This window comes from Tursiops truncatus, chromosome 2 (assembly GCF_011762595.2).
Source record: "Tursiops truncatus isolate mTurTru1 chromosome 2, mTurTru1.mat.Y, whole genome shotgun sequence".
NCBI classification, from domain to species: Eukaryota; Metazoa; Chordata; class Mammalia; order Artiodactyla; family Delphinidae; genus Tursiops; species Tursiops truncatus.
Window position 1 is genome coordinate 86,824,647 of NC_047035.1, and position 18,733 is coordinate 86,843,379.

Below are 18,733 nucleotides of genomic sequence, written 5' to 3' on the forward strand. Positions count from 1 at the left end.
CAACAAAAAATATCAGGTTGGCCAAAAAGTTCGTTTGGGTTTTTCCGTAATGTTACAGAAAAAAACCCGAAAGAACTTTTTGGCCAACCCACAGATCTTCAATATTCTTTCATTATCCCCAACTTTCTTCTCCAGATTCTCCCTCCAAATTCTGACCAGGTATTTCTGCTTAAGGCTCATCTTGCTCTATCCCGACTGTTTCTCTGGTTTTAATCTTTTGTTTCTTCCTTTAGTCAACTATTTTAACTCTCCATCCAGTTTCACTGACTTTAGCTGTCCAGAGTAAAGACTTTCCTGGTCATGGGCAGCCCTGCCATGTCCATCCATTCCCTAAGAACCAGACCTGAAGTCACAGTAGACATAGAGTCTCATTAGGTCTATTAATCCATTAAGTATAAAAAACTGCAAAAAAGTTAATAGAAAACTCTAAACACATAATACTCAGCCCAGCCTCAAGATACCATTTTATACAATACAGACTTTCATTTGTTTGTCTTGTCTCAAATTCCAATTAACTAAAATATACACTTTTGTGTTAAATAATGAAATTAAAGGATATGGATCACATTATGCCTCAGTGTATACATACATACACTATGATTATATCTTTTTCTAACACCTCCCCCCACCAACAGAAGGTGTGGCCACCACACAAAGCATCTGACCATAAGCAAAGGTATAACTTGGCAGTGATGCCAATTAGAAGTGGTGATAAGAGATTGTATTAAATGAATGGCCCAAAGTATAAATCAGCATAAAACAGAGGACATAATAAGAGATGGACAGAAGAGCTATCATGTCAGAAAAGATGGTAGGAAATAAAATTGTGGAAACCAAGAAGAGAAAGTAAAGTTTTTCTACTTCTTTTGTCATTTTCTTTTGACCAGAAGCTAAAGGTATCTTATATGAGATACATTAGTAGGAATAGTCCATAATATTTTATAATGATACACTAAAAGATCTAATTTGCAGCAAGACAATATAATAGCATTCTATCTGTCTCCTTAGAATAATCAGACTGTCTAGTATACCCAAAATCAAAAATTGGAATACAGGTAATATGTGTTCTCCTTTACCATAAAAATTATTAGACGACAATTCCTAGATGTGCTTTCTGTACTATGGGTATTCATTTAAACACGCTTGTCTAAATTATCCAAGGTGTATTTAAAAATAAGCAAAGAAAGTGTTGATTAGCTATTCTGCTTATAAAATCTGACATTACAATAGTTAGCTCAGTAACTTATGTCCTACAGCTATACCAAGCAAACTCTCATTCACTTTTTTTTTAAACCTACTTCACATGTACCAGAACCTGAAACTGGACATAGATTGAAGAAGCTGCACTGTAGGACTGGAACTACCTTCTGTTTTGATCAGATTTTTATCTCTCAACAGCCAAATTTCCTGAGTGGCCTCCCAAAGAGCTGATGGGATATTCTGTTGTACAGATGAGTGTATACTGTGAAATTGTAGGTTCAACATGTCTTATAACATCCCCCACATCATTGCTAGTCCATAGGTCCTCCGGACGTACAAACCTCCAATTCCGTAATAACTCCTGGGGCTTTTAGATCCTTCTAGAGGCAAAAATCTGAAACAGGACAGGCTGGATGCCTTCTCCAGCCTCAATTATCCCCCAGAAGTACTTGAGATCCTTAGGTGAATTGATTAATTCTGCTTCCTTGTGTTGTGATCAATGTTCTTACCTGCTTGGCTCATGTTTGACAAAATAAGAATCTTAGTAGCACCTCCTCACTAGAGTATCTGGAATCCTCTGGGACTCCTGAAGCCAACTCTTCCTCTTAGGTGTCCTCAGAATTAGGCTAGGACCCAGACTAGAGGCCCTTGAGTTAAATCAAGCTATAGAGAAATAAGGCTGTGCACCTGCCTAGAGGCAAAGGATAATTTGCCTGATTATGCAGTGCCTGGAGGGAGTACCAGACTGAGAAGATTCCTAATGATTTGGCTTTTTCCTACCACAAATTCAATGAAAGTGGCCAGACATTTGAGTGTGCCCTAGGGCATGCTGTTTGAGGTACCACTATTTCTTTCAGGCCTTGGGCCTGTGGGCCTTTGCTAATTTAACTGGCTCCCATAATACCATTTCACAGCAAGCCTCCTTAAACTTGCCAACAAAATGGAGTGCTTGTATTGTCAGTCATTCCCCTATTCATCAGTCTTTAGACTATCCCTCCTTATTCTCCTCTTCCAGAGCAAAATAACCTATTAGCATTGGCATTCTGCCGAACATTGATTGCCCAAATGCCAAACAGTGCTTTCTTGGAGGTTCCCATCCCCAAAGCTCCAGCCTGGCACTGTGTTGAGTGCTAAAAGTGCACCCTGTGTAGGGCTGGGAACTTTGGAGCCAGCAGGCAGCGGCTCACACGAGAATCCAGGGAAGCACTCCTCTGTCCTCCAGAAAAGCTATTTTGGGTGGCCACTTAGGTTTGGGAATAGAGATGCTGAAAAGTGCCTTTTAGGGCTCCACGGGTTACATTTCCTAACTGTTAATGCACAGTCTAGGCTACACTGTATCAGTCAAAGGATTTTCAAACAACAGCTGAATGTTGAAATTTGATACCCTCTTTTTTTGTCAGATAACTAAACTGATGACGTCTCTTGAAAATAAAATTCATACTTAGTTGCTGCAGTCACAGAATTAAGATTGATATCCCAATCTACCTTTTCTTTATATGATGCCATTGCTTTGTGAAGAATCTTAATCTGTGTTACACAGTTTTGGAATTAGATTTAATTCATTGCCAGCTTTATGCATTTATTTTTAGTTTAGACTGATTCCTCTGAGCACGTCAAGAATGATTGAAATTTGCTGACAGTAATTTTTCCTAGGCAAGTAGATTTCTGTCGTTTGACTCAACTGTACCAGAGTAAGTCAAATCAACATAGTAAAGGAAAGACTAAGCATACTTGGCTTTACATTTTTAGCTTTTCTACCTAGAAGTAGCCTGCTGTTACCTTAGCCTGGAATGCCCTTTACCCATACGCACAGCCCATTTTCTGCTTTTGGCAATCTTTCATGACCTAGTTCAAATCTCACCTCCTTTGAGAAATACTTAATTTCAAGTCCCCCACATGTGCGCTGCCACAGCATATCACCTTGTCCTAGCCCTGAATTCTGTGATGTTTTATAGTTTGCTATTTACATGTTTATAATCCCTCTCTAGGCTGTAAGTCCTTGGACGACAGGGAGCTTTACTCCTCCTATTCCCCCAGTGCTTTAAGTTGTGAAGATTTCTTTGAAAAACAGTATACAAATATGAAATAATCATATTGTTTGTAGGTCAGGAAAGACAAAAAATAAAACTAACCAATAAATATAAGAGCATCAAATTGGAATTATGAACCATCTTTAGAATCCTGCCCACTTGAAGACAGATATGCATATCTGCAAATAACTTTTTACCTTTTAAGGGTAGAGAATCAGTTAAGGCCATTCAGAAATAAATCAAAAGTCAGAAATAAGAGATTCACTCTTGGCTTCTCCTTCTCCCTCATTTTTTATATCCAGTCAATCAACAATACTCATCAATGTTATCTACTAAATATCTGTGTGACCAAGTAGTAGCTATTCTCAAACCTCAGCAAGCATAAGACTCAGCTGAAAGACTTAAACTGATGAGTTCCAGGCCCCAACTTTCCGATTTGCTAGGTCTGCAGTGGGGACAAGAATCTGCGTTTCTAACGAGTACCCACGTGAAACTAATGCTGCTCATCCAGGAACCACACTTTTAAACCACTGAGAAGGTTTAACCCCCCCACTCTATTCTCCTTGCTTTTCACAAGGTTCACAATTTCTACAAAAGGAAGAAAACCCCTGAGCTGTGACACAGTAAGATGGCTCAAATAAGGCATAAGAATAGCTAGGTTTGGTCCTGATCCTGAATGGCTTCCCCTGGTGGGCAGTCGTTGCCTAACTTGAAATGATCTTTAACATACAAGAACAAGTCCTAAAGCATTTCTGGAGTGGTCCAGAGTGCCTCTAAATACAGACCAACAGATGAGGTCATGGTAATGCAGGGAGTCAGAAGTAGAGGAGGGGGATGAAAGCTATAATCACTGTCAAAGGGGTGTTTTCTGTAGACAAGTGAATGGAGCTATTGTACACAAACTCAGTGGTTGCCAAGCATGTGGCCCAATTATTTTGCCTGTATGAGCATGGCACAGAAGGATCTCCTTAGAGGACTTGATTCACACAGTTGATGTTTACTCTGACAGTAGCAAGCAAAAGCCTAGAGAATTTGAACCTAAGATTCCTTACAGGTTCCTACCTTCCAAATCTAGGATATGATGCAATTAAGCTGGAAAGACCACAGAGTAAAACACCATCCCTAGAAATAGTACAGTAATTATAATTGGTGAAAGACCAATACAGGGGCCTATCTTGTTCAAAATATTGACAACAGTAATGAGCGTCACGTGATGGCCTTGGGAGGCAAGAGTTCCATAATTTAAATCTGGGGATTATCCTCCCAGAGAAACTGCTCTCCCTAGTCTTTCTTTGGCTCTACCATATGTAAAATGTTTGTAAAAGCTTCAAAAGTTCTATTGGCCACCAGGGCCTAGGGTCTTAAAGGAATGGAAGGCCTGCTTCAATGGCTAGGATGGACGTATGACAAGGTGTTTTGCTTCCTTAGGGGAAATACCACTCACTGTACAGCATAGGATGGAGATGCTCCAGCACTCTCCAAATTTCTCAGCTGCATAAGAAAACCATTCAGGTGGTTGGCTTGAGCCCCAAGGATCAAGGCCATAAAACAGAGGGGCAACAACTGCCACTGGGCCTCCTGGAGAGCAGCACCCTCCTCCCTAAGCACCATGTAGGTGAGATACAGAAGCTATAAGGTTGCTGCCAATCCTCCATGATATTCACATATCTTGTACAAGCTCTGGCTAGGCACAGCTGAGGAAGAGTGACCCACAGGAGGCTGCTCCAAGAAACAGGATCTGCAGAGTCCAACAGAATGTTACAGATGAGGCTACCAGAGAGAAGATGAATTCAACTTAAAATACACATAGGGCTTTCCTGGTGGCACAGTGGTTAAGAATCCACCTGCCATGATTTGTGACCACTAGAGGGGTGGGATAGGGAGGGTGGGAGGGAGACGCAAGAGGGAGGGGATATGGGGATATATGTATAGCTGATTCACTTTGTTATACAGCTGAAACTAACACACCATTGTAAAGCAATTATACTCCAGTAAAGATGTTAAAAAAAAAAAAAAAGAAAAAGAATACACCTGCCAATGCAGTGGACACGGGTTCAATCCCTGGCCCGGGAAGATCCCACATGCCGCGGAGCAACTAAGCCCGTGAGCCACAACTACTGAGGCCCGTGCGCCTAGAGCCGGTGAGCCACAACAAGAGAAGCCACCACAATAAGAAGCCTGTGCACCACAACGAAGAGTAGCCCCCGCTCTCCGCAGCTAGAGAAAGCCCAAGCACAGCAATGAAGACCCGACACAGCCAAAAATAAAAACAAATAAATAAATAAATTTTAAAAAATAATAAAATAAAATAGACATATTTAGAAACAGATTGGGAAGCATGGTTCACTTCCTGTCCAGATAACAGGTTAGAAAACGAGTCTGTGAGGAGGTTGCTTTATGTAGTACTGACTTGGAGGAAAGTAGTGCAGGAAGGTTCTGTGGCTGTGGTGAACCGTATGCTCAATACCCTAATTCTGCCAGACCTCTAACGCTCCATGAAGCACTGTACTACACAGTATTCATTTGCTGTAAGCCTTCTAAACCTGCAGAGATGGGGGAAGTGAGGGCACCTGAAAGGCTTGAAATCCTAACAGACAAACGAAAAAAATCATAGGAGCTGTGGGCTGAAGCGCCACTAATTCAACAAAGGATAACTGCAAAAAGTTAGCAGGCTTCATAAAATACCACATTTACATACTGTACTTCTCACCAGAGAGAGAGGGGTTACAGAGAAAAACGGTTCGAAATGGGATGGGATGAAACTACAAAAAGGGTTATACGATTGTTAGAAAATGTTTATTGTTTTCAGGCAGAAGAAATTTTAAAGTGTTGTAGTTAACACAGCAATCATGTAGCACAAACAAATCAGAAAAAGTATTTACTGAACTATGTAAGGCACTGAACTAGGTGCTGTGATTCTTGGGGTTTAAGATTCATAGTTTCCTCTTACTCTCTCCTTTATAAATTCTAAAGTATAATCTATCAGAAAACAAAGTTCTTAAAATAATCCAAAATATTTTAATATAGTAACTATTATATCATTGGTAAATTGCCTCTAAAGCTAATGCCTTGCTATTTATTTTGGATTACACATTTTAAGAATTACACATAAACCATTACAAACATATGAAAAATGACTGTTTATTGCCTTCAGGTTGTCTGATTTTATTTTGGCAAACATTTCCTTTTTTAAATATGATATTAATATCACAGACATGATACACGAGTCTCTGGACAATGTATAAACAGAGGACTCAAAATCACATGCTCTGTACACTATGTTGAATTGCCTCATCTAGCATACTCATTCCAAGCACTTAACAGAATGCAAGTTCATACAAATACCCTTGAGTAAAATCTGTTGTAGTGATTGCGTCTAGGTTTCTCTTGGATGCCAATGACACTTCTTAAACAGGACTTCTTCAAAAAGAAAAAGAATGAAAGCATAAATACACATCTAGAATTTACCTTCTGTACTGAAAAGACTGATTTGCATTAGTTTTATACAATAAATGTTTTAATATACAAATTAAGAAACAGAATACAAGTGCTTTTAGGATCCTAGAAGGCTAATTTTGGAACTTAGTTTTAAGAATTAGATTCTAACTGACTTGTTATTGTAACAGAGATCCTGAGACAGCATAATTACTTTTTAAAATAAAGTTTTTAAAAACCAATATTCATGAAAATACAACAGCCTTGTGTTTTTCTCTGTGAATAAAATTATCCTAATTCTCTAAGAACATCCTTTTTGCATTAATGAAACCAAGGATTCCACTTACCAAGAAGCAGAAGTTCTTAGAAAAGACAAATCACAGTCCAAGCAATAAATGCCTCTCTAAAGCCAAAGACTTGGTAGAATAGAAGGAAAGCAAACTTGAACTCTTGATTTTAAAGAAGAGTTCTAATAAAGATTTCAGTTATGCCAGTCTTGGATCTCACAATTTTACTGAAATTAATCAGAAATCATTTTACGGGGACTTACAGCTTAAGTTCAATTATTTTTTCTAAAAAAGTAAAACATTTCTCAATTCTATTTCTGAACTGAATAGAATAAGGCACAATATAAGTACAGTATATTAGTCTATTTAAATGTTCCTTATTATTTGTAGTGATATCTCCAAATAACTTTCTCTTTACTGCGAAATAAGTATTAAATTTCCATTTTATAGATGAGGAAATTAAGGTACAGACAGGTGAAGTAACTTAAGGAGTCAGAATGGATAGAGGGAATAACGATGGGATTTAGAGACAAAAGGGCTGGGGTTTAAATACAGTACAGCCACCTACTAGCTTTGAGCAAGTTCCGTCATCTGGGACTATCTTTCATCTGTAAAAGGAGGATAATACCACCTACCTCTCAACGGCTGATGTAAGGTATAAGCAAAGCACCTAGCACAAAGCCTAGTACATAGTTATCCATTCAACAAATATAGGCTCTCCCACCAATCCACGATCCCATTTTCTTTAGCTGGTACAATGGGTATAAAATCAATCCATAACACTGATGTGAGGTAAATGAGATAATAATACACGCGAAGTGCCTGGCAGGTGCAAGGATCAGTGCATTTGTTCTCTCCCTCAATATTCTCTCCCTTACTCCATGTCCCACAGTTACTAAATGGCTGAGCCACAATCAAATCCACATCTTGGTTCCACTTAGAACTGCCTCTGCACACACATTTCATTTATGGTTGCACCTTATTTAACTGCAAAAACTAATCTAACCTAGCTGCTTAATCAGTTGTTATTTTAATGTGTTCCCAGTAAAATCAAATTCATTTCTAGGGTAGCTTTACTTTTCAGCAATAACCAATAAAAAGTGACTAATATTCTGACTTGGCAATATATATTTTTCAATACATATTTCTACTGGCATTTCTGCAATATATTCTTAATATTTTATAAGCTGTTATAACCTGAAAGATAGTTAAAAATCTATTCTTTAGATATTACATGCCTAAGCACCTAAATGACTCCATTCGGAGAGTTCAAAGATAGTAGGTAGCCTTTTCGTTTTTCCTATTTTCTCCCAAATAAAATAACAAAGTAAGATAGTAAATGTGGTAAGTAAATAAATATGTGTTTAAATGAAACAGATGTGTGAAAAATATGGACCAGATCTGCATTTATGAGACAATGACCTTCAAAACTGGCAGGGAGCTGTTAACAATGTTCTTCACAGGGGAGCAATTATACTACAACCCTCCTATGTATACTTTCATTTCTCATGGTCTACAACTACATTCGCATATCAGAAAGAATAAAAGAATAGTCTGGTAACTGTGGCAACCTTCATTGAGAAGATATAAGGCATTTTCATTACCTTAATAATCACATCCTAAATGCCAGATCAGTATAACTGCTGCAATATGAAAGGCTAGACCAACACTTTGATAGAATTTCCTACAACTGAAATTTACCAAATGTAGCTATTATGACTCTAACCCAGTGATACATTTCTGATTCTGTAATATCCTAAGTGGTCTCTGATGATCTCAAGAGGCACTGAAATTTTTCTAAAATAAATACCTTATTTAAAGAAAAATATGCCATACAATACTTTTAGGAAAAGGAGGTCAAATTATCACCAATTTTTTTTAATATACAGTACTGCAATTCCTAAATGTTGTAAATACTGCTTTAACCCAGTAAGTAGCTCACATACTGATTTAAAAGACCCTGTGCCCAATGTCTGACAAATAAGCGCATATGTGCTCGCGCTCTCTCTCTCTCTCTCCACCCCCCCCAACAAACACACACACACACACACACACACACACACACACACACACACACACAATAGAAATATACAAGCGGGAAAAGTTGCTAAGAAAAGCTCAATCTCTAATGCTCAAAAAAGGTGTATGCGCAAAATATTAATTTCACGTAAAATATTGTCTTATTTTCCACATTTCCTCACATGGGTAAAAACAAAAGCAATTCACAATAGTAGTGCCAAAGAATGACAATATTACATATAGTTTAGAATTCCTGTGTTTTTTAAATTTCATGCAAGAATCACAATGCACAATCATTAACATATCTAGATAGTGAACACTTACTACAGTATGGTCATATTACACCAAGCTTAATTTTTTTAAGTGGCCTACATTTTTATAACATATTAAATTGTAATCATGTAAAATAAGACCAGCAGGAAAATAAATACAACCATAGTAGCATATAGCAAGCATAAATCCAATAAGTCCTCCTCAACTTAAAAATATTTTTCGCAACAGTAATAAAAACCACCCACAAGTATAATACCAATAAGCCAACTGGGTTTTCCACTATCTGGGAAAAATAACTAGTTGCCTTTTTGTGATACCTGAAAACCACAAGGTTATCACTAAATGGACAGGTGACATGAATTGTGTTTCATTTGTACTTTATATCTTGGCAAAAGTTAATGATCTGTCCCAGAAATTTTATTTCACCATATATCCCAAAAGTATTTTTAGGACTCATGAAGTCTAAATCTCACACTGCCCTTGATATGCTATTGTGTAAATGCTTTAAATTTTAAAACAAAGAATAAAGACTTTAAAAGCTCTGCACAATGTATTCAAATGGTAAGGATGTCCACTCAATCCCTGTTTCCTGAGTCCCCCACCAAAAAACAAAAAAAAAAACTGTACATGACACATAAAGATACAATAGAAACAAAAAGTAGCATGACACTCATTCAGTAAGGAAATAATACACAACATCTCTACATCATATTCAACTACAAAAATCCTTTCACTTGATGGCTAGCATCTTTATGACTGCTTAATCTGTATTTAAGTGGCCTGAAAAAGAGATTTTGTTCTCTTTCTCTACCCTCATAGATCTTTGGCAGCAGTCAGCACTCATGCCCAGAGTTGGTTTTGGAGGTGGGAGAATAAGGAAAGTGGAGAGAAGGCTGACCTGAGCACGGAGTCAGCAGAGAGCAGCTGCTCTCATATACTATCCAACGTCTTTCTCACCCACCGCTATTTTCCGCTATTGAGCATTGTCAGCGAAAAAAATTAATGGGGGAGGGGGGCGGGGAAAGAGACAAAGAGAGTAGGACCCCGGCCGTCAGTTTTTGTCTGCCACATCTGAGGTGAGAAGCCCTCTCGGGTTTTTTGCTGCAAAGGCAAGGGATCAGGTGAGACCCTCTGGGTCCAGCTCAATTTGCTTCTCCAGAAAGGGCAGTTTTCGGCAGTGAGCGCAGGATCCTCCTGGCTGGTGAACTAAACACCGGAGCATTGTTAATGTTTTCTATCTCTTACTTTATAAAGGAGGAAGAGGGCTGTGACTGCATTCCTGGGAAAGACTACTACTCCTGACGTGCCACGCAGCGAGAGGTTGTAAAAATCCCTTCAAAAATACCAGGTTCTGAAGAAATGCTGTGCAGCCTTATCGTATTGTTGGCGTTTTTTTGTAAGTCACCGATTCTCACCAACGCCAACCCTCAAATCGCTGGGACTTGTTGCTAAATCTTTACCTCACGCCCCCCAGAACTGCCCAACTGAATAAGATTTGGGGAGAGAAAGGCCAGAGGGGGGGCCTAAGTCTTTAAAGCCCGGAGGGCTGGTATCCCCTTCAATAGGCCACTCTGCATGGGCTACGCGTTCAATTCTACCTTCTGAGAGCTCTGACTCACAAATGCTGGGCGGGGGCGGGGGGCAAATTATGACATACACCATTATCGTTCCAGCCAAAGAGATGTAAGAAAAGCCGCCAGCCGTCCTTGCCGGGCCGGAGAGTCAAAACCTGCGCCCCCCGACGGGGCGGCCGGGGAAAGAGCCTCCCTCCCGACGCCCGAGGAAGGTGCTCCCCACACCGGCGGGTTCGAGGAGCCAGGATAGAGCGTCCTCACCTCGGGAGAGGGCAGGGGGCGAGGTGGGGGTCCAGAACGCGAGGACTCGCCTCTCAGCAGCGCCGAGCTCCGAGTGCCCAGCCCCGGACTGGGGGTCAGGCAGAGGCGCCCTGCACCGGGGCCGTCCGCCGCAGCCAGGGGTGGACAAAGCGCTGGGGTCTGGAGCGACGCGCGGGCGCGGGCCAAGTTGGCCAGACTCGGGGGACGAGGGGGTCCCGCGGGCGGGGCGGCGCGGCACTGACCTGGATGGTGCAGGTGTACTCGCTGTCGTCCAGCAGCCGCACGGTGCAGCTGTACTCGCGCTCCAGGCTCCTGCTGCTGCCGCTCATCAACCTGCTCAGCATCTTCCCGCCCACCCGCCCCCGGGAGAGACGCGGCGGCGCTGCGGACCCCGGACCAGGCGCCCCTCAGCCAGGCAGCTCCGCACCGGCCCCAAGCACCTGCACCATCACCCCAGCGCGGACGCCGCCGCTGCCTCCTGCTGACCCAGCTCCTCCTCCTTCTCCTCCTCCTTCTCCGCCACCGCCTCCCCACAGCCCAGAACAAGCGCCCGGCTCTCTTTCCTCCGCGCCCTACTGCCCGTGTCCTGCTCGTGGGGCGGGGCCTCGGCCGGAGGGGCCCAATGGGGGTCAGCGCGGCGGAACCGAGTGGCAGACAGTAGAGCCAGTAGAAATAGGGCACTGCGATGATGGACAAGCTGGGGAAGCAATCACGGGAAAGCAGTCGGACCGAGATAAGCCGGACCAGCCCTCTGGCGTCCCAAACCAGGGGCTCCTTTTCTCCCTGCGGTTCCTGTAGATGCTACTTCCCCACCCCCGGACCAGGTGTGGGCACCCGGCTCGATCATTGTCAGCTGTTTGGAATACATTTGGCCTCTGCTTCAGGGGCCAAGTCCCACCCTCTGCAACACCTCGGTTCTCGCCTCTCGGGAGCCGGAGCGGTGAGAGCTCACAATCCCTGCACCTGCAGAATGCAAGCACCTTCGGCTCTGGACCAGGCGGCTACCCCCACCTGCGCTGTATCGCAAGGCAGCCCGACGGTCTCCTCTGCTCCATCCCTCTTATTTTGGAGAACATCTGTTTTACAGGAGCTACTTAAGGAAAACCTGCCGGGTTCGCAGAGGGTCTGAAGCACCAGGGTTTAACCCCTAGAAAACCCTCCACTCAAACACCCTTTGCCTCCTTCCTTTTATTTTCAGAAGACAAAAGGAAGAGACTGAGACGTGCTCCTTCCGCCGGTATAATACAGAGGAAAAGATCAACCCTTTCCTTACACCTTTAGAACTAGAATTATCGTGTCTTCATACTTCCTGAACAAAACGCCAGAGTATGTAAGGAGGTATACATCACAAAGAAAAAAAAATTGTCTCCTGCCTTCTCTGACCTCATATCTAAAGACCTCATGTTCTTTATAAAAATTTCACTAAGAGACAGTATTCTCCCTCAAAAAATTTTGATGGAAGGAAATGTTACAAAAGGATCAAATCAACAACGTTAATGCTGTAATAAATATATTAATTGAAAATAATGAAATACACATAATTTCCTGTTATTTTCATTTACACTGTTGGTTGTAGGTATAACATAACAAAAATAAAACCCAATGTTAACTGAGAAAAAAGCCCGACCATTAAAGTATGCTTCTTCCCTAGTGTCTTTGGACTCCAGAATTTATCCTTTTTTTTTTTGCATGTGACCCACCCTGCCCCTCTTTGTATCTTGGATTGCTTATCACCTCAGTAACCTGGATTGCTCTCCTCATTAGTTACATTCTCCCCTATGGCATTCAGGAGCCATAAGAGGAGGTTCTTCTTCTCAATGCAATCCTGGATGAGTTAGTTTAGAAACTAGAAGCAGTGAGCCAAGTATTCTAGCCATAAAACCAGATGTGAGCTCCTCTATTTCATAGCTCCAGCAGGTAGCCTGGTGCCTGCAACATAATACTCAATAAATGTTTTTTAAATGAAGTAAATGGAATTGATAGATACTGTACAGCATCTAAACCCCAAGAGAAGAAACTAAGAGAATTTCAGGAAGGTCTTAGAGACAAATGCAATTATTAATGTGTCAAAGTGATATTCTACAGAGTTCAGCTTTGTTGTGTGGTTGAGAGAAGATGATGAAAGATTTCAGACAGGCAGAACTTTTGTTGAAGGAAAAGTTGCTATTTGATGTAAAATCTAAGAGAGCAAGAAAAAATATCCAAAAAGCTAGAGGAAAGCCAGTAATGTGATGATAGGGAGGCCTCTTTAACAAGTTATGCAAATAATCAGCTGTCAGAATAAAAAGACAAAGCACCATGAATCCAGAAAAGCTCTACAGAACTGAATGCAGCCTTTTTTCAAAGTATGACCACAAATACAATCAACAGGGATAAGATTGTGGCTGCTATGCCTATGCATCAAATAACATTCCTGCTCAGCCTAAGAAAATCATGTCAGCTTAGATGTTCTCCTCATTGAAAGACCAGTCAGATACTCATCCATGCTTATGCATAATATCCAGAAAAAACTTAAAACTCTCCCTTACTCTCTGAAACAGAACACTTTGTAAAGAAAACAGAGGACGGACAAATAATGGAAGAAAAGCAAGAATCTATCGGTTTCTGGTTTCTTGTATGCCTCTACAATAAGACTTGAGAACAGAGGCCTAAGGGGAACTAAAAAGAGAGGGTTCATATAAAATCAAATGGAGGAATACTTTGTTTACCTTTGGTTTTCTCAAGTCTATTGAACAGGATGCCCAAGATGGAAAGGATTTGTTTAATAAAAGGCCTCATATGTCCTTGAGAATCAGAGTGTCATAGCATTCAAGTTTTTGACTATAAAGGAGGTCATATTTGAAATAAAATTCCCCCCAAAAAAAACCCCAACTACAATACTTCTGAGTTCCCACCTTCCAAATTATCAGGATGTCAGCCAGCCCCCTTTAGAGTTCCTCTCCCTTCTCTACTATGGAGGAGTCCCCAGGAGAGGTGCTGTCACCCACATATTCCTGAAATAACTGAACTATTTCTGCCTCTGCTTCAGATGTCCCATACCCTGATGTTCTGGAACACTGAGCTCTCTCCAGCCAATGCAATCTTCAGCATTGCCTTGGGATTTGGCAGGAAGGGGCAGTGCCCTCTCTTCCCCAGGACATCACAAACATAAGAATGACATGGCTACTCTCAGAGCCCTTATGGACTAGATCAGGCCTGCCTTACTGTTGAGTTTCCAGCCTGGGTCCATATGTCTGTGTCCATACATCTCCCCTCTCAATCAAGAGTTCTCCTAACCATGTCTTGAGCATACGGGCCCAACCACTGTAAAGCTCAGAGAAGAAAACAACTCTCCTCACCCAGTTAAAGGTCCACTTTCAAACTCCCATTTTCTGTCCCAGGTGCAACTTCTCCCTAGGATGACTAACCATGGGAATATCTACTCCTTCAGAGGAAACCCCACCCTACATCCCCAGGGGTGTGACCTTGATCTCTGACCCAACTGGGTTATCACCTTAGAACATAACAGTCCAGCAGCAGCACATTTCTCACAAAGACTAAGTTATTCAGTCTTTACATGTAGGTCCTCAGTCTTTACAGGTAGAGCCTCACCAAAGCCAGTTCAGTACCTTTGCGTAATCGTTTCTCCAGGAAACAGTAAGGATCATGCCTGTCTTTGCTTTCCTATATCTTTTAGATCTCAGCATCTGTTCTCCTAAGGGCATGGGCTCAAACAAGGATATCCACATCTCTACAGAAACAACAATATATTGACACATACATGGTCTAAGTCAACAGAAAGAAACAGTTCTCTTCTCTTCTGCAACAATGTCTGGGGAAGCCATGCTCCTGCTCTACACACAAAGATTTATGTATCCAAATGGAGCACTGCTTCTCAGCCTAAAGCATCTACATTCAGTTTAATGGTTACTTTATAGTTTTCCAAGAGTAATACATGTATACTTGCTTTAATTTGAGGAACGAAACAATTCACAGAGTTTTCCCAGAGCAGTCTACCTCTGAAGGCTTCTCTTTTATCAGGACAGAAAACCACAGTTTAAGAGACAGATTTTCTACCTTCTACCAACCCTTAGGATTTTCAGTTTAGCCCTCATTACTTAAAAGAATTATCTTTATATGGAAATATAAGAAATGCATGTGGTTTTTAAATTCCAAACTACAAACATTTATCTAGCATTTACTATGTGTCAGGCACATACTCCGTGACAGTTTTCTAGAATACATAATACACAGACCAAAGAACATGGGAAAAGGAAATGTACAAACCAAGAAGTTCACAATCTAGGAGAGTGTGTTCAATATATGTACAATTAGGTATAATATGATACATGGAGCATGAACGAATTACTGCAGAAGAACAACAAATGGTACAATTATTTACGCGTGGGAGACAGCAAAGCCTAACAGAGAAAGCAATGGAGTTGGGTCCTAAGGAATGGAGTAGTGTCATGATGGCTGCAGACAGGAGGAGAAGAGAAGGATATGCGATGAGAAGTGACATTTTAAGTAGAGGAAACAGCATGAGCAAAGATATAGAAGCACAAATGTGTATAGCATGTTCCCAAAATTGCAAGTACCCCTGGATGGACAACATGTGAGATGAATTGGCTGGAAAGAGATGGACTGAAGCCAGATCATATAGGACCTTCAATGCCATGCTTAGGAATTTGGATTCTGTTTTTCAGACAGTAGGGGAGCATGGGAGGTTTTTAAGGAGAGAAGTGACAGGATCAGATCTGTGTTTGGAAATGATCATTCCTATAGCTGTATGAATAATTAAATTAGAGCAAACGGAGATTATTTACTGGGGGTAAAATGCATTCTGAAAACAATAGAATGTCTTTAATGAGGCATCAGAAGCGTTTATAATAGGTCTCTCAGATATGGGTGACAGCCTTTATCATATTCTCCAATTATGGTTCATTTTCCTTATATTTCCAGCCAGCCATTGTTCTAGCAACAAAATGTATATGAAACAAAGCAAATTAATTCATTTATTCAAAAAAATTTACTAGTGATCTACAATATGCAAGTCCCTATGCCAGGTACTGAGAGAATTCAAAGATGAATAAAACATATTCTCCATCCTCATAGAATTTACAGTCCCATGCAGTCTACAAAATTACTTCAGCAACATTTATTAAGTATTCAGTTTATGTAGATTAATATTCAATGCACGTTGGCTTTAAAAAAGATATAAAGGGGCATGGCAGCAAAGACATGAGAAATAGCCCAAAAATATGGGAAAAGAAAATATATAAACAAGAAGAAATCAGAATAGCCCATATTTGTTGATTAATAGTGTCAATTGACTACTTGCTCAGAAAATGAAATAATTAACATTATTATACTTCCTCCCACCCTCTGTACACCAACATCCAATTTTTGTGGCTTATATTATTTCTATTTTGTCAGGGTTTAAGAGCTTCTGGCAACCATATTTACTCTAGTTGTTTAGTCTCACTTCTGTATTCAAATAGATTCAGTGCTTACCACCAATCCTTTTATCTTAGCAACATCATTCTGGGTTTTTTATTTTTATTCACATCCTGATAGGTGGGATTTCTTTGCTAAGTAGTTTGTTCAAGAATGCTTAAGGGCCACATTCCCTGAGTCCTTCTTTTGTCTGCCTGTTGCCTTGAACAAATACTTGAACAGAAATACTACTTGTGGCTCACATTTTGTTCACGTTCCTTCTCTCAGAATTTTGTAGCCATGGCTCCTATGTCTGTTTTTTCCTGACATTTGCTATGGAGAAGTCTGAGTTGAGTCAAAATTTTTCCACTATAGGTGATTTTCTTTTCTTCTAAGATGGCTGAAGGCTCTATATAGTTAACCCTGAAGTTCAAGAACTTAATCAGAACATACCTCTATGTTAATTGTTCTAAATCAATTTTCCCTGGTGTAAGATGGTGGGTTTTTTGGTACAATAGCTCTTATTATTTTTTAATTTGTTGAGTTCTCTTCCTCTGGGACACCAATTAGCCCAATATTGGATTATATTTGACTGTATCTTTCATTTCTTTTAAATTCTTAAATCTCTATGCCTTTTCCCTCTTTATTCATTGTGATTGTCCCAAATCTTTCCTCCATGCTATTAACCTAATATTCAGCCAATTTTATTTTGTTCCTTGCTGTTGAAATTTATTTATATGATCTGTAATGATATTATTTTGGTTCTCAATCATTCTATTGTTTAACATCTCATCTTGGGCCTCTTATTGTATTGAATATTATTTCTTACTGAGTCTATGGAACAAAATAGTCTTAAGGAATATGCTTCTTTTCTCTGGGTTATAACAAAGAGTCTGTCCTTGACCAAACTTTAGTCTGGCCCCTATGGATCCCCTTCCTAACCAGGCCTCGACTTTTGGACTTTTTTCCATCTTTTGGATTTTTTTCCATCTTTTGGACTTTTGTCTGTCTTTGTATACCTAATTTTAGCAAGAATCCTGTTAAGTCGGTTTAGCCAGAATCCCCCAAACTCAATATCCAATCATCCTCAACGTCTTACCAAATTTCTCATAGCCTATCATCCCCCAGATAATGTCTGATCACCTTGGCCTGCCTTCAGCAAGAATATTGCTAGGTTGGTTTAGGTAGAATCCCCCCTTATGCCTGATGCTTCCTCTTAGTAATTTCTCATTCACTGACCCCCAACTCCACCCCCCCCCAATCCCCATCCTGCTCCTTAGCTATAAATTCCCACTTTTCCTTGCTGTATTCAGAATTGAGCCCAGTTCTATACTGAGGACTATTTTCCTTTATTACAATAGGTTTTCTGAATAAAATCTGTTTTTAAACACTTTACCATCCAGCTCTGGTTTTTCCTTTAACAGCTGTTTCCATCTAAACTAGATTCTTCACCTCTCTTTCAAAAATCATGTTTCTTTCTACCATGCTTGAATAGTAGTCATGTCCTTATATTTTATCCAGTTCATGCTCAGCATGGACAGACTCTTCAGACTTTCAATTTGCTCTGATATGTGCCAGTATTTCTTCCCCCAGTTTGGAGTTGTTTTCTAGTCAATTTGCTCTAAAATGAAGATGCGGGATAAGGGGAAGAAAAGAGGGAAGTTGGTGCTGAGTGTTGCCCTTAGTTTTCTGCTCTCTTGTGGGAGTCAGTAAATGGCTAAACCCAGCCCAATCTAACCAGCCGGGGTATATTACACTCTTGTGTAATTTGTATCAGTCCTTCTGCTCAGCCCAGTGAGCTGGAAAGTGGAAAGAGGAAGTGGAAAGCTCTGGAGGCCCTTATTGTCACTGCTGAGGTCCCATGGTGGTTTATGGTGGCTTCCATTCTAAAACAGTTTTCTTAGATTCCCCCATTTCTCCACCCTCCCCAAGGTTGCTTATCTACACCCTAAGAATTCTTCTTCACACATTAGTGAAGGCATGAGGGAGAACCTCAGAATGTTGTCAAATCCCCCACCCGCAGGAGGAAGGATAAATTGGGAGATTGGGATTGACATATACACACTACTATATATATAAAATAGACAACTAATAAGAACTAACTGTATAGCACAGGGAACTCTATTCAGTACTCTGTAATGACCTATATAGGAAAAGAATCTAAAACAGAGTGGGTATATGTATATGTATAACTGATTCACTTCGCTGTACAGCAGAAACTAACACAACATTGTAAATC

At 40.6% G+C, this 18,733-nt stretch overlaps 1 protein-coding gene across 2 annotated transcripts in view; it reads right to left on the reverse strand.

The window, feature by feature from the left end:
• The window catches only part of FRMD5 (FERM domain containing 5), a 338,961-nt gene extending 327,535 nt beyond the window's left edge, over nucleotides 1-11,426 (reverse strand). For both annotated transcript variants that reach the window (XM_073800881.1, XM_073800880.1), the window contains exon 1: nucleotides 11,322-11,426. In XM_073800881.1, coding sequence (XP_073656982.1) covers nucleotides 11,322-11,423 — 102 coding nt within the window. In that variant the 5' untranslated portion in view covers nucleotides 11,424-11,426. The remainder of the gene's footprint in view (nucleotides 1-11,321) is intronic.
• Between the last annotated feature and the right edge of the window lie 7,307 nt (nucleotides 11,427-18,733).